A 13,412-nucleotide genomic window follows, 5' to 3' on the forward strand; every position below is an offset into this window, starting at 1 on the left:
CAGTTCGCAATGAGTTTAACAACACTCACGGCTCTGAGCATAGTTCATATCTGCCCTGGAGCATGTGTGTTTCAAGTTTTTATGTACATATTTCACATACTCTCCTGCTGCAAACATGAACTAGCACCGTGTATGTGCACATATTTCATCATGTCTTCTACAAATGAAATATATATGTGCAATGACACAATGAATCATTCTAATACACAGAGACAGTGATGTAGACCGAAAAGTCAAAGAAGAATGCCCAAAAAAGTAACTATGCCTTTATTCTTCCTGTGTTAAACTGATGTGTGTCATTTGTTCAGAGATTGTATTGGTCGTAAACGTAATAAAAAATATTATAGGCCGCCTTCTTTATTTTTCATATAGGGCAGTAACTCTGCAAAATTACAATGCTGATTTGTTGATATTTCTAAGAATAATTTATCAGAATGTATTTGATTTGTTCATAATAGTTGCTTGTAGTCTGTAATGATGATATTTTTGTCATTTGTTTTTTTTTTCTCCTCCTATTTTAAAATGAATTTGTCTTTATAATGAGTGTGTTGCAGGTCTGTGTATTATTGGTTGTTTTCTCCTCTCTTCCCACCCTCTACACTCCCACTTTTCCACAGCTTTACACTCCCATTTCTTCATTCTTTTTCAAATCTGAGGTGTGAACAACCAGGCTTAAAAAAGTGGGGAGGGGGGGACGTTTCATGACATCTGACATAAGAGTCAACATTTCATGCACATCTTTCAAAATAAAACTCTCGCATCAGAAAAACATTTAGAAAAAAAAAGTTTTTTTATTTAACTACACTATTCTTTAAGCAACCCACCAGTTGATAAACACTGCTGTACAGTATATACTGTTCAGTATGAAGTGCGCTAGTAATGCATTCTAAACATAGCTAAAGATTTTTACATGTACTGTAGAAGTTCTTATTTCCCTTCAAATTAGCATTTTTGTACACTGCCCCACACATGACATGCAGGAAAAAATGGATATGTGGCCACAAATTAAGAATTTGCTGCCACAATTTAATGTTTCCTTATTTAAAAAAAAAAAAATCTTGGCCACGTTGGACTCATTTGTTCCATTGTTTTAATTTAGTTAAGTCATGGCCACAATATTTTTTTTTTCCTCGCGTGTGTGGTCCTCCGTATTTGGAAAAGATTCAAAATAGTCAGTGCTATCATTTCCTAGTGTGTTTATAGCTATAGTGTTAGTCTCGTTGTATTCACTGTTTCTCAGGCCGCATTGTGAATTATGATGGTGTTGTGTGTGTTTCTCAAGGCCTAGCATGTCAGGACTTCACCTTGTGAAGCAGGGCAGGGATCGCAGACGCATGGACCTGCAGAGAGACTTCACTGTCGCTTCCCCCGCTGAGTTTGTCACCCGCTTTGGTGGCAACAAAGTCATAGAGAAGGTAAGATCCATGACTGCTGTCTGCTATGCTGCTATATGAGCATGGTCCAGTGTTATTTTAGTATCATTTTTATTAATATTTAGAATTATTTTTATATTTTCTGTATTCATTTTTAATTTTAATTAAAGTTTTAGTAATTTTGTTATGTTTTAGTTATTTTCATTATTATTATCATTACTGTTAGTTTTTTTTAAAATGTTTCCTTACAACTAGCTGAAATAAAGGCTACGTTCAGACTGCAGGCAAAACTGGCCCAATTTTTTTTTTTTTGCTCAAATGTGACTCGAATCTGTTTTTTGTTTTTTTTCTCCATAATGGTGTTAACAGCACAAACCACATGTAAACCACATCTACGTAATCTTCCATATGCGGTCCTAAATCAGATACAGGTCTGATGTTTTGCAATGAGACCTCAGTCTCAAAAGTCATATCGGAATTCATTCGACATTTACGTCACTCTAGATCAACATTCGTCACAATTTTGTGCTGATGGGAGTCACTCTAAAGCTTTTACATATCGGTAGTTCTTTGGTCACTCAGTGATTATGGAAGACGGCAGTGAAGTAAGTCAGTGGAGGGACATCATAAATGAATGTGTAAACACATGACTTCAGTAACCTCTGTTTATTTCAGTGTAATTCCGTGCTGCGCGCTGTCTTTTTTATTGTTCTTTTGCGCATACGGATCAGTTCAGAACCATGATCTGTTCGCACTATGATATTGGCCACATTTAAACATAGTTTGAACTGCCAAACAAAAAAAATTGGATCTGAGCAATAATTCAGAATTGAGCACAAAGGCTTGCAGTCAAGAAGTTTTTGGTAACATTTTACAAAGTCCCATTAATACATTAACTGACATGAACTAACTTTTTAACAGTACTTATTCATTTTGTTAATGTTAGTTAAAAAAAATTACAGATATTCATCGTTAGTTCATTTTAGCTGAGGTCTATTAAATAATATTAACAGATGCAACTTTTGATTTTAATAATGTAATAAGAAATGTTGAAATATACATTTAAAGGATTAATTCACTTTCAAATGAAAATTACACCAAGCTTTACTCACCCTCAAGCCATCCTATGTGTATATGACTTTCTTCTTCAACACAGTGTTTTTTTATGGTTTTATTTTTTAGTTAACTATGATAACCCTGGCCAGAATGAAGCCGCTGAATATCATATTTTGTTCCGTCAGGTCCTCATTGCCAACAATGGCATTGCTGCAGTGAAGTGTATGCGCTCCATCCGTCGCTGGGCTTATGAAATGTTTCGGAATGAACGAGCTATACGTTTTGTCGTCATGGTCACCCCAGAGGACCTCAAGGCCAATGCAGGTACGTTTTAAAGAGCTTGGCTTAACTGTTATGCCATAAGAGTTGGAAAAATAGCTGAAGGACACCTCCCCCCACTCCTGGCTCTATCATGGACTGTCAAATGTATTTAGACAGGATTACATTGGTCCTTTTTCTTCATTGTTTAATTCATTGTTAATTTCTTAATTGTTTATGTCAGTTGGCTTTGTCGGCGCAGACCTGGCCTAATTTGCTTAGAAAGAGTTCACTGAGGAGGAAGTTAGAGGAAGGCCTGTAAACTCAAATGTGCTCAATTAAATGCATATAAATGACTGTCTACAGAGTACATCAAGATGGCAGATCACTATGTTCCTGTCCCAGGAGGGACAAACAACAACAACTATGCTAATGTGGAACTCATTTTGGACATAGCCAAACGAATTCCTGTTCAGGTAAATGCATGTGGGCTTTGATGGATGGTGATTAGCAAATAAAGTGGCTCCACAGAGTATTTGGACACTTAATTAACACTCTGGGATAGCACTCCCAAAAATGACATTTTTCATCTAAATGAGTGTGCAGTATCACTTTTATGTGCCATTACATAGGCCTAAAAAAGCCTAAATTAAATCTGTTCATCATACAAAGCGATCATTCCTCTTCACAAGAATTGAGTTGAACTGCTCGATTCATATGGATTCATTTTATGACACCTTTATGTCCTTTTTAGATTATCTAAGTTTTGGTTACCTGGACTTTCAATGGGGAGGACATTAAAAAAAATCTTACGTTGTGTTTAACTGAAGTCTTATGGGTTTAAATGATGACAGAATTCTCATTTTTGGGTGAACTATACCTTTAAAATGTGTTGATGCCATTAAATAACATACCAAAATATCAAATTCTGAGGCAGGGTTTCCCAAACGGGGATTTGTGAACCTCTGGGGTTCGTGAGTTTATGAAAAGCTAATCATTAATAATATCATAAAAATGTAAATTAGGCTTTTTAACACCTAATGTTCAAAAGTAAATAATTTAAGACATAATATTAGGATTGTAACTTAGTATAAAATAAAAGTATTATTATAATTATCAAATATAATTTTTTTAATGTTAAAGGACAGTTGTATTTTTACAGTATTACTGTATACAAATATTACTGTACAATACTCTATTTGTCTTCAGTTTTTGTAATAGTAATAATGTAAAAACTATAAAGAATGTTGACATAAAAGCATTCTCTTTGCCTCGATGTTTTAGCTGCAACGATATGAACTTATAAACGTTATGAACACTTTAAATATTTGTTTGACTACGTGTCATGTGACTAGCTGATCATAGAAGCGTGAATATGTAAATGTGTTGAATTTTTTTAATTAACTAAAGGCTGACAAAAAAGTTTGGGAATCCCTGTTGTAAGACGAGCATCACTATTATTTCTCATGATTAGCTACACCCTTTATTGGGTACTTATTCTCACTTTTTCACCTACTGTCTTTAGGCCGTGTGGGCCGGTTGGGGTCATGCCTCTGAGAACCCCAAACTCCCTGAATTGCTGCACAAGAATGGCATCGCCTTTATGGGTAAGTCTGAGTTATTATTGTAAAGCATCACATTTATTAAATTATTAACGTACAGTGCTGCTCTTTCTCTAACAGTTTGTATCTTTCATTAGGTCCACCTAGTCAGGCTATGTGGGCTCTCGGGGATAAGATCGCTTCTTCTATTGTGGCCCAGACAGCTGGAATCCCCACGTTACCCTGGAGTGGATCAGGTTAGTTTGAGCCTCAGACGGCACACCTATGAACTGTTCAAGAACTGCTTGATGTGTATATGCACACAAAACCAACAAGATCTGAATGAAATCACCAGCTCCTAACTGATTGACTGGCTGTTATTCTGTTGGTGGTTATTCTGTTCCCAGACAGCTGGGCCCTTTTTGAGTTTTTCACTCCAAGCCGATGCTCCAAGCCGACAGTCGGCCGTGTGCCAGCTTCGTAGTTTTTGCGGTGTGTTCCACACATTGGCTCTAGTCAGGCTCATGTTGGCAGTTTGCCTGATTCAGCATGTTGAATTAGCGTTGGGCTGTTCAGTTTATCGAGCGTGAGCAAAGAAGTCAAGATAGTACAGATAGAAGGCTGTTCTAATTTTACATCATCTAACCTGAGCATTCCAATACGTGAATATTTTCATAATAACATGAGCCGACTGAAATGAAGAAAGTGATCAGCAAGATTAATATTCAAAATGGTAAGCAAGCCCTGCTTTGTTTATGGTTTGTGTATCTGTATGTCCTAGTTTGGGTTTCCTTTTTGAATGACCAATATAGACTATTGATACCTGATAATATATACAGTTATTTTCTTACACACAGGTGCAGAACGCATGTGCTAGTTGACAGTCAGTCTTTGCGGTGTGTTCAAGTACAGCTTTTTGGCCCAGACACAATCTGATTTTGTCGCTGCTAGTTCTTTAATGTCAGCTTGGTGTGTCACGGCCTTTACTCATTTTGAGTATTGAGTTATAACAGTTTTATATAGAAAATTAAATTGAAATTTCACAGTTTGTATCCTCAGAGCACTTTTTAATGGATTGATTATTATACCTATTAAATGAAATGAATTGTTAATTTTTAATTAATACATTTGTAATGTTAACAAGTCAGAAGGTTTCTGTGTACTTTACGGCATTAGCTGAGAGAGAATGTCTTTTGTATGTAAGCAAAATTTCATTAAAACTGAAATCAAATTGGGAAATTCATTCATACCTAGCCCTCTTTTTCAAGGTTCAAGTCTTTGAAAGATATTCAGACTCAGAGGTTTGTTTGAGATAATTACTAACCAGTTGTCGTTTCTTTCAACAATGTCCATTTCGAAATGAAACATTTTTTGTATGTAATGAAGGCTTGTGAAAATTTACACAAGTCTGACTGGTTGTGTGGAACTGATCCTCCGCTTTATGTAACCTACCTGCCTGCGCTTGTACTGCCTCTGTCAAACACAGAATGAGAATAATTACTTGTACATGCAATATATATACATATACATTGCCCAACCCTAGGTTGGTGTTTAACCCTCTAGTGCTCATTGTGTGGCAGTCAAAAATGAGCGATTTTTTTTTTTTTTTTTTTTTTTTTTTTTTTTTTTTTTCAATGTTTATATTTTCATTAAAATTAATAGTTTAGATCGATAATGTTTTTTATTTAATATTTTATATTTTTAGGGGATTTTATGGTACTAAATTATATATTTATGCAGTAGTTAAAATCCATTTATTCACTAGAACATTTAATTTCTAGCTTAAACTGTCATAAATCTTGAATGCTTTGGAGCACAGGTTTAAGTTTGGTCTCTTCTTAAAGAAAACAATTGACAGATTATTGCTGAAGTGAAAAAAGTAAAAGTGAACGTAAAAAAAGTTAGAAGTTTATTGTTATGAAAAAAGACACAAAAATACTATTTTCGGTTTTTATATGAAATACATATTTTTCAATACATGTTTTACTCTAAAACTGTGAGAAAATCAAAGCATAAATTTAAACAAGTATTTTAACTTTGAGGTTGATATTTCAAACAAATAAGCTTTCAGTAAGATTTTGTTTGGGCGCAGTACCAAATGCTTCCACTAGATGAAATTCGTTTCCCATTCATTTCCAGTGCGAAGGTACAAAGTGTGACTCTTTTTTTTTTTTTTTTTTTTTTAGAACCATTTAACCTTTTCGAATCATGTCCATGATTTTCTTTTTGTGTGTGCTGCCAGCATTGATGCTGAGGTTGAAGGCGTGGGGGGTCAGCCTGTCAGTGCTCAGACCATACGCTGCACACTGCATCAAATTGGTCTGCATGGCTGTCGTCCCATAAGGAAGCCTCAATGATGCACAAGAAATCCTTTATTAAGTTTCATACCATTCTGAAGTGTAAAAAAAAAAAAAAAAAAACGAAATGAAAAAATGTTTCGTTCAAAAATGACCAAAGAGCACCAGAAGGTTAAAACAAAGAGTACTTGTAAGTGAGGATTTTCCATTTGAAAAAAATTCTGCCATGTGTAACCCATCCCACTTTTTTTTTTTTTTTTTTTTTGGAGTTTGACCACCGTGATGCTGTGTTTGTACAGGGCTGACTGTAGAGTGGACAGAGAATGACCAGAAGAAAGGAATTATTAATGTCCCCTCTGATCTGTACGAGCAGGGCTGTGTACATGACGTGGAAGCTGGACTGAAGGTATACTATACACTTAAATCATCTACAATTTGACATGTTCATAGTTTAATTTTGTCAGTGACGGAGCATGTTTTTATTGATAGGCGGCTGAACAAGTGGGGTATCCATTGATGGTGAAGGCGTCTGAGGGCGGAGGAGGAAAAGGCATCCGGAAGGTCAACGGTGCAGAAGACTTCCCCAACCTCTTTAGACAGGTCAGAGTAGTTATTCAAGTCAAATCAAGTCAATTCAAATTTCCTTGTATAGTGCTTTTCACAATACACATTGTTTAAAAGGAGCTTCACAGAAAATCATGATGTTGATGTTTAGAATATTTTAATATCTTTACGCCCTGAAGATCACATTTAGCAGATTTGAGCTGGGCAACAATATAGTTTACGTTTTGTGACGATACAAGCAATCAAGCAGTTTAGATAAGCAATATATATATATCGGCCTATGCAAGTATACTGTATATATGCGAAAAAAGTTGGACATATATATCCAACTGTATATAAAGAGTTGGGCGATAATACAGTTACATTATGCAACAAAATAAATGTCAAATAGTTGACATTTGCTGTCCATCTTATTTTGAAATGCGGAAGCTATTTTCTTTGTGTGAGACTTCAGGATCATTGGCCACTATAGGTAAATAACTAGAAGAATAACAAAGTGCTTTAAAAGGTAAAACCATTTGCACTACAAACTAGTGTGTTTACGATTATCATAATAAGATAAAATACCATGAAAACAAATACCAGTTTGCAATATAAAGCAGCATAACAAACAGTTTTTGTACAGCAAAAATAACTGGAAGTGAATGATACGGGAAACCTTATACATTCAATTTACAAATGGCTGCACCCATGCTTACGTTAAACATACAGTATCTCACAGAAGTGAGTACACCCCTCACGTTTTTGTAAATATTTTATTATATCTTTTCATGTGACAACACTGAAGAAATTACACTTTGCTACAATGTAAAGTAGTGAGTGTACACCTTGTATAACAGTGTAAATTTGCTGTCCCCTCAAAATAACTCAACACACAGCCATTAATGTCTAAACCGCTGGCCACAAAAGTGAGTACACCCCTAAGTGAAAATGTCCAAATTGGGCCCAATTAGCTATTTTCTCTCCCCGGTGTCATATGACTTGTTAGTGTTACAAGGTCTAAGGTGTGAATGGGGAGCAGGTGTGTTAAATTTGGTGTTATCGCTCTTACTCTCTCATACTGGTCACTGGAAGTTCAACATGGCACCTCATGGCAAAGAACTCTCTGAGGATCTGAAAAAAAGAATTGTTGCTCTACATAAAGATGGCGTAGGCTATAAGAAGATTGCCAAGACCCTGAAACTGAGCTGCAGCACGGTGGCCGAGACCATACAGTGGTTTAACAGGACAGGTTCCACTCAGAACAGGCCTCGCCATGGTCGACCAAAGAAGTTGAGTGTACGTGCTCAGCGTCATATCCAGAGGCAGTGTTTGGGAAATAGATGTATGAGTGCTGCCAGCATTGATGCAGAGGTTGAAGGCGTGGGGGGTCAGCCTGTCAGTGCTCAGACCATACGCTGCACACTGCATCAAATTGGTCTGCATGGCTGTCGTCCCATAAGGAAGCCTCAATGATGCACAAGAAAGCCTGCAAACAGTTTGCTGAAGACAAGCAGACTAAGGATCCATGTCCTGTGGTCTGATGAGACCAAGATAAACTTATTTGGTTCAGATGGTGTCAAGCGTGTGTGGCGGCAACCGAGTGAGGAGTACAAAGTCAAGTGTGTCTTGCCTACAGTCAAGCATGGTGGTTGGAGTGTCATGGTCTGGGGCTGCGTGAGTGCTGCCGGCACTGGGGAGCTACAGTTCATTGAGGGAACCATGAATGCCAACAGAGCATGATCCCCTCCCTTCGGAGACCAGGCCGCAGGGCAGTATTCCAACATGATAACGACCCCAAACACACCTCCAAGACGACCTATGCCTTGCTACAGAAGCTGAGGGTACCTAAACCCTATTGAGCATCTGTGGGGCATCCTCAAATGGAAGGTGGAAGAGCGCAAGGTCTCTAGCATCCACCAGCTTTGTGATGTCATCATGGAGGAGTGGAAGAGGACTCCAGTGGCAACTTCTGAAGATCTGGTGAACTCCATGCCCAAAAGGGTTAAGGCAGTGCTGGACAATAATGGTGGCCACACAAAATATTGACACTTTGGGCCCAATTTGGACATTTTCACTTAGGGGTGTACTCACTTTTGTGGCCAGCGGTTTAGACATTAATGGCTGTGTGTTGAGTTATTTTGAGGGGACAGCAAATTTACACTGTTATACAAGCTGTACACTCACTACTTTACATTGTAGCAAAGTGTCATTTCTTCAGTGTTGTCACATGAAAAGATATAATAAAATATTTACAAAAATGTGAGGGGTGTACTCACTTCTGTAAGATACTGTAAGTTGGATATAGTATATATACGCTTTATGTGAGTGTAGATATCCAGTTAGATATCCAACTTTACATATAGAGCTGTTTACATTTTCAACTAAATAAACAAGCACACAGCCAAGATTTGCTATATAGTATATTTTGCTTTATACGAGTATACTGTATGTATGGAGGTAAAGTAGGATGCACTATACATCCAATAAATTGGTAACACTTTACAATAAGGTTCATTTGTTAACATTAATGAATTAACCAACATGAATTAACCATGAGCAATACATTTGTATCTGTATTTGTTAATATTTGTTAACTTTAATTAATAAAAATCCAGCTGTTCATAGTTTATTCATGTTACTTCACAGTGGATTAACTAATGTTAACAAATACAACTCTTGATTTTAATAATGTATTAGTAAATGTTGAAATTAACATTAACAAATATTAATAAATGCTGTAGAAGTGCAGTTCATTATTAGTTCAGGTTAACTAATGTAGTTAATTAATGTTGACTAATGAACCTTATTGTAAAGTGTTACCAATATATTAAATATATCGCTAGGTGATAATATAGTTTACATTTTTTGATGATATAACAATCATGCAGTTGAGATTTTATTGAGTATCATTTCAGAACTGTAACTTTAGTACTGTGTTTTGGTTTTACTCAGGTTCAAGCTGAGGTTCCAGGTTCCCCCATCTTTGTCATGCAACTGGCCAAACATGCTCGTCACCTGGAGGTGCAGATCTTGGCTGATCAGTACGGTAATGCCATCTCTCTGTTTGGCCGTGACTGCTCTGTCCAGCGCAGACACCAGAAGATCATAGAAGAGGCTCCAGCTACTATTGCCACCTCTGATGTGTTTGAGGATATGGAGAAGGTATGACTATCATGAGGCATCAGATTCAGCAGAAGTCGAATGCTAATTCTGTATTTCCCTAAAGGAGTGAATGAAGTATCTGCCGTCATGAAACACTAGGTTACTTAAGTGGAGAAAAATGATAAACTCTGTATCTGTCTGTTTCAGTGTGCAGTGAAGTTGGCGAAGATGGTGGGCTATGTGAGTGCAGGTACAGTGGAGTATCTCTATAGTCAGGACAGCAGCTTTTACTTCCTGGAGCTCAACCCTCGTCTTCAAGTGGAACATCCTTGTACTGAGATGGTGGCTGATGTTAACCTGCCTGCGGCCCAATTGCAGGTCTGTATGTGAATTTGTGTGTTTTAAAGGAATATTCCAGGTGCAAAAATAAAAAATAGTTTATATAATGTATATTTATTTAAGGTTAAATACTTAGGCTCTACTATTATTATTATTATTATTAATAATACTTATGCTCAGTTGTTGTTATTATTATTTTTATTATTATTGTTGTTGTTCAAGTTCCATAGAAAACTGGCCTGTCCTTCAGTTTGTAAAAACAAAGGAAATAAGCATTTTAAATCATCTCGTACAGTTGCCTCGTTGTACTGCAAGTACATTACTGTACAGTCAGTTTTCCTTTGTTTTTTGTTTTTTATTTTATGCGTGTATTATTTTATGTGGTTAACTCTACCGGTAGCATCTGAAGCCTACTGATGATTAAAATGTTTTTAACCTCAAATATTACTTTTATAAATGTTGAGTGGAATACTGCAAGCTTTTTACTTACCTTTGCCACATAGCACAAGGCTCATGCAAATCGCCACAATCACTAGTTTGGCAGCATCTAGTGAACAATATAATATAGTCTCTGCGCCAGACACTGGTCATGTGACAACTGTCGTTGTTATTTAGGTCACTCGGCTGAGGCCAGTGTGCTTTTGGCCCAGTGGGAGAGGGGGGTTAATACGCTTATGTAACACACAAAGAATGCTGCAGATGAATGAGGGGAATTGATGGAGAGAGAAAAGGAGTGACTGAAAAGTGCAACGGGAAGAGAAACGCAGTGGGGAGGCACTCATTAATTGCATATGGGGTGTATAAAAATTAGAGGGAATAGTGCATATTTGAAGACCTAGGAACTTGTGTATCTTATTCTACGTATTTTATTTTCCTACAAACATACATTCTTTTTTTCATTATAAAAGAACAGCACATACAATGATCAAGATAGGCAATAATAGAGTAACATTTATATTAATATAGTTACAATGTGTGCCATGTGATTTTCATAGATGTTAAGTTTGTTATTTTTTCAGTGAAATTGAATAATGCTTTTTTCCCTTCATTTTAATTTTTAAAGCTATTTTTGGTCATTGTGTGACACATTTGTTCTGTAATTCAGATCGCTATGGGCATCCCACTTCACCGCATTAAAGACATCAGAGTGATGTATGGGTTGCAGCCATGGGGAGACTCCCCCATTGACTTTGAAGGACTCTCTACCGCCCCCTCTCCACGAGGACACGTCATTGCAGCTCGAATTACCAGCGAGAACCCAGATGAGGTGTGTGAACCTAACTGATACTAAAATGGGTCATCATGTGCAAATTTTAGAAGCTCTGATGTTGATAAAGGAAGTGTCACACTGGAATTAATAATTCACTGAAAACATGACGCAAGACTCTATTCTCTCTGCCATCTCTGATCAGCCTGGTTTTCTTTACATTAGCACTGTTTGAATGAATTTGCTTACTGGATTATTGGATTGAAAACTTTTCTGGAGTTTAGCGGCTTAAAATGAAATTGAGTTAAATGGTTTTAATTTCCGCCTACCATGGTTACAGGTGCTTGCGCCATTGTAGATGCTCCAGACTTTGAAGATCATCTAACTGCATGACATAAGTTGCGTTAATGACCCAGTTTCACATGCTTCAGTATTTTATTTGCGTTAATCACATCAAGGATTAAAATTAAATTAATTGCATGACATAACATAACATAACAAAAAAAGTGTGGGGTCAGTAAGATTTTTTTTTTTTTTATTTAGCAAGGAAATATAAAATTGATCGAAAGTGACAGTAAAGATATTTATAATGGTACTTTTTTTTTTCTTTTTTTTAATTTTTAATTTTTACTTTTTTTCAGGATTTTCTGATGACTAGAACCATTGTTTCCTCTAACTGTTAAGCAGAGACACAACTCTTTTCAACATTGATAAAATAAAAAAATGTTACTTAAGCACCAAATCGTCATATTAGAATGATTTTAGAAATGCCACGTGACACTGAAGACTGGAGTAATTATGTAAATAAATAAATAAAAAATAGAACAATTTTACTATATTTTTTTTTTTTTTTTTTTTTTAAACATTAAAAAATCATACTGAAAAAAATACACTTTTGAATGTTAGTAGTAATATAAAGTAATTACCATGTACATTTCCTATGATGAAGCTTTGTCTCTGGTGTTTTGTATGTCAGGGTTTTAAGCCCAGCTCAGGAACTGTCCAGGAATTAAATTTCCGCAGTAACAAGAACGTGTGGGGCTACTTTAGTGTGGCGGCTGCTGGAGGTCTGCATGAGTTTGCAGACTCGCAATTTGGTCACTGCTTCTCCTGGGGAGAGAACCGAGAGGAAGCCATCTCGTGAGTATTTCCTGTTGCTGAAAATTTATATAAATTATTTGTCACATAACAAGCATAAAAATATCATTATGTAAAGATTATGCAGGTCTGTTCACTTATGCTTATCCATCAGGCGTTTGCCCTGTTGTCCATTATTTGTAGAAGTAGCCAAAACAAATAAAAACAAACAGCTTACTTATATTTAATAAGAAAAAAGATAATGAGATGTATTATTGATTAAGCTGAATGGGTCTTATTAGGAACATGGTGGTGGCCCTCAAGGAGCTGTCCATCAGAGGAGACTTCAGGACTACAGTGGAGTATCTCATAAAGCTGCTAGAAACCGAAAGCTTCCAGCACAACAGCATCGACACGGGTTGGCTGGACAGACTCATCTCAGAGAAGATGCAGGTGCATGAATCAACTGTCTTCATTTCACATCACAACTCTCATGAACATGCCTGTAATTGCTTCCAGACATTTTCAGTCAAACAATCACCTGTGACAGCAAGACATTGTGACATTTCCTGTTTGATGCTCAAATATGCTGCTCTAATTTGAGTCCACTATATAA

The 13,412-nt window shown here is 36.5% G+C and overlaps 1 protein-coding gene across 16 annotated transcripts in view; it reads left to right on the forward strand.

The window, feature by feature from the left end:
* The window catches only part of acaca (acetyl-CoA carboxylase alpha), a 70,814-nt gene that overhangs the window by 11,156 nt on the left and 46,246 nt on the right, over positions 1-13,412 (forward strand). For 10 of the 16 annotated variants that reach the window (XM_051892870.1, XM_051892871.1, XM_051892873.1 and 7 more), the window contains exons 3-15: positions 211-255; positions 1,283-1,415; positions 2,615-2,753; positions 3,054-3,163; positions 4,213-4,294; positions 4,387-4,485; positions 6,825-6,931; positions 7,015-7,125; positions 10,024-10,233; positions 10,381-10,551; positions 11,618-11,779; positions 12,696-12,859; positions 13,099-13,249. In XM_051892870.1, coding sequence (XP_051748830.1) covers positions 211-255; positions 1,283-1,415; positions 2,615-2,753; positions 3,054-3,163; positions 4,213-4,294; positions 4,387-4,485; positions 6,825-6,931; positions 7,015-7,125; positions 10,024-10,233; positions 10,381-10,551; positions 11,618-11,779; positions 12,696-12,859; positions 13,099-13,249 — 1,684 coding nt within the window. The remainder of the gene's footprint in view (positions 1-210; positions 256-1,282; positions 1,416-2,614; positions 2,754-3,053; positions 3,164-4,212; positions 4,295-4,386; positions 4,486-6,824; positions 6,932-7,014; positions 7,126-10,023; positions 10,234-10,380; positions 10,552-11,617; positions 11,780-12,695; positions 12,860-13,098; positions 13,250-13,412) is intronic. The other 6 variants (XM_051892872.1, XM_051892875.1, XM_051892880.1 and 3 more) reach the window with 1 other exon arrangement.

This window comes from Ctenopharyngodon idella, chromosome 5, assembly GCF_019924925.1.
Source record: "Ctenopharyngodon idella isolate HZGC_01 chromosome 5, HZGC01, whole genome shotgun sequence".
Classification (NCBI taxonomy): Eukaryota; Metazoa; Chordata; class Actinopteri; order Cypriniformes; family Xenocyprididae; genus Ctenopharyngodon; species Ctenopharyngodon idella.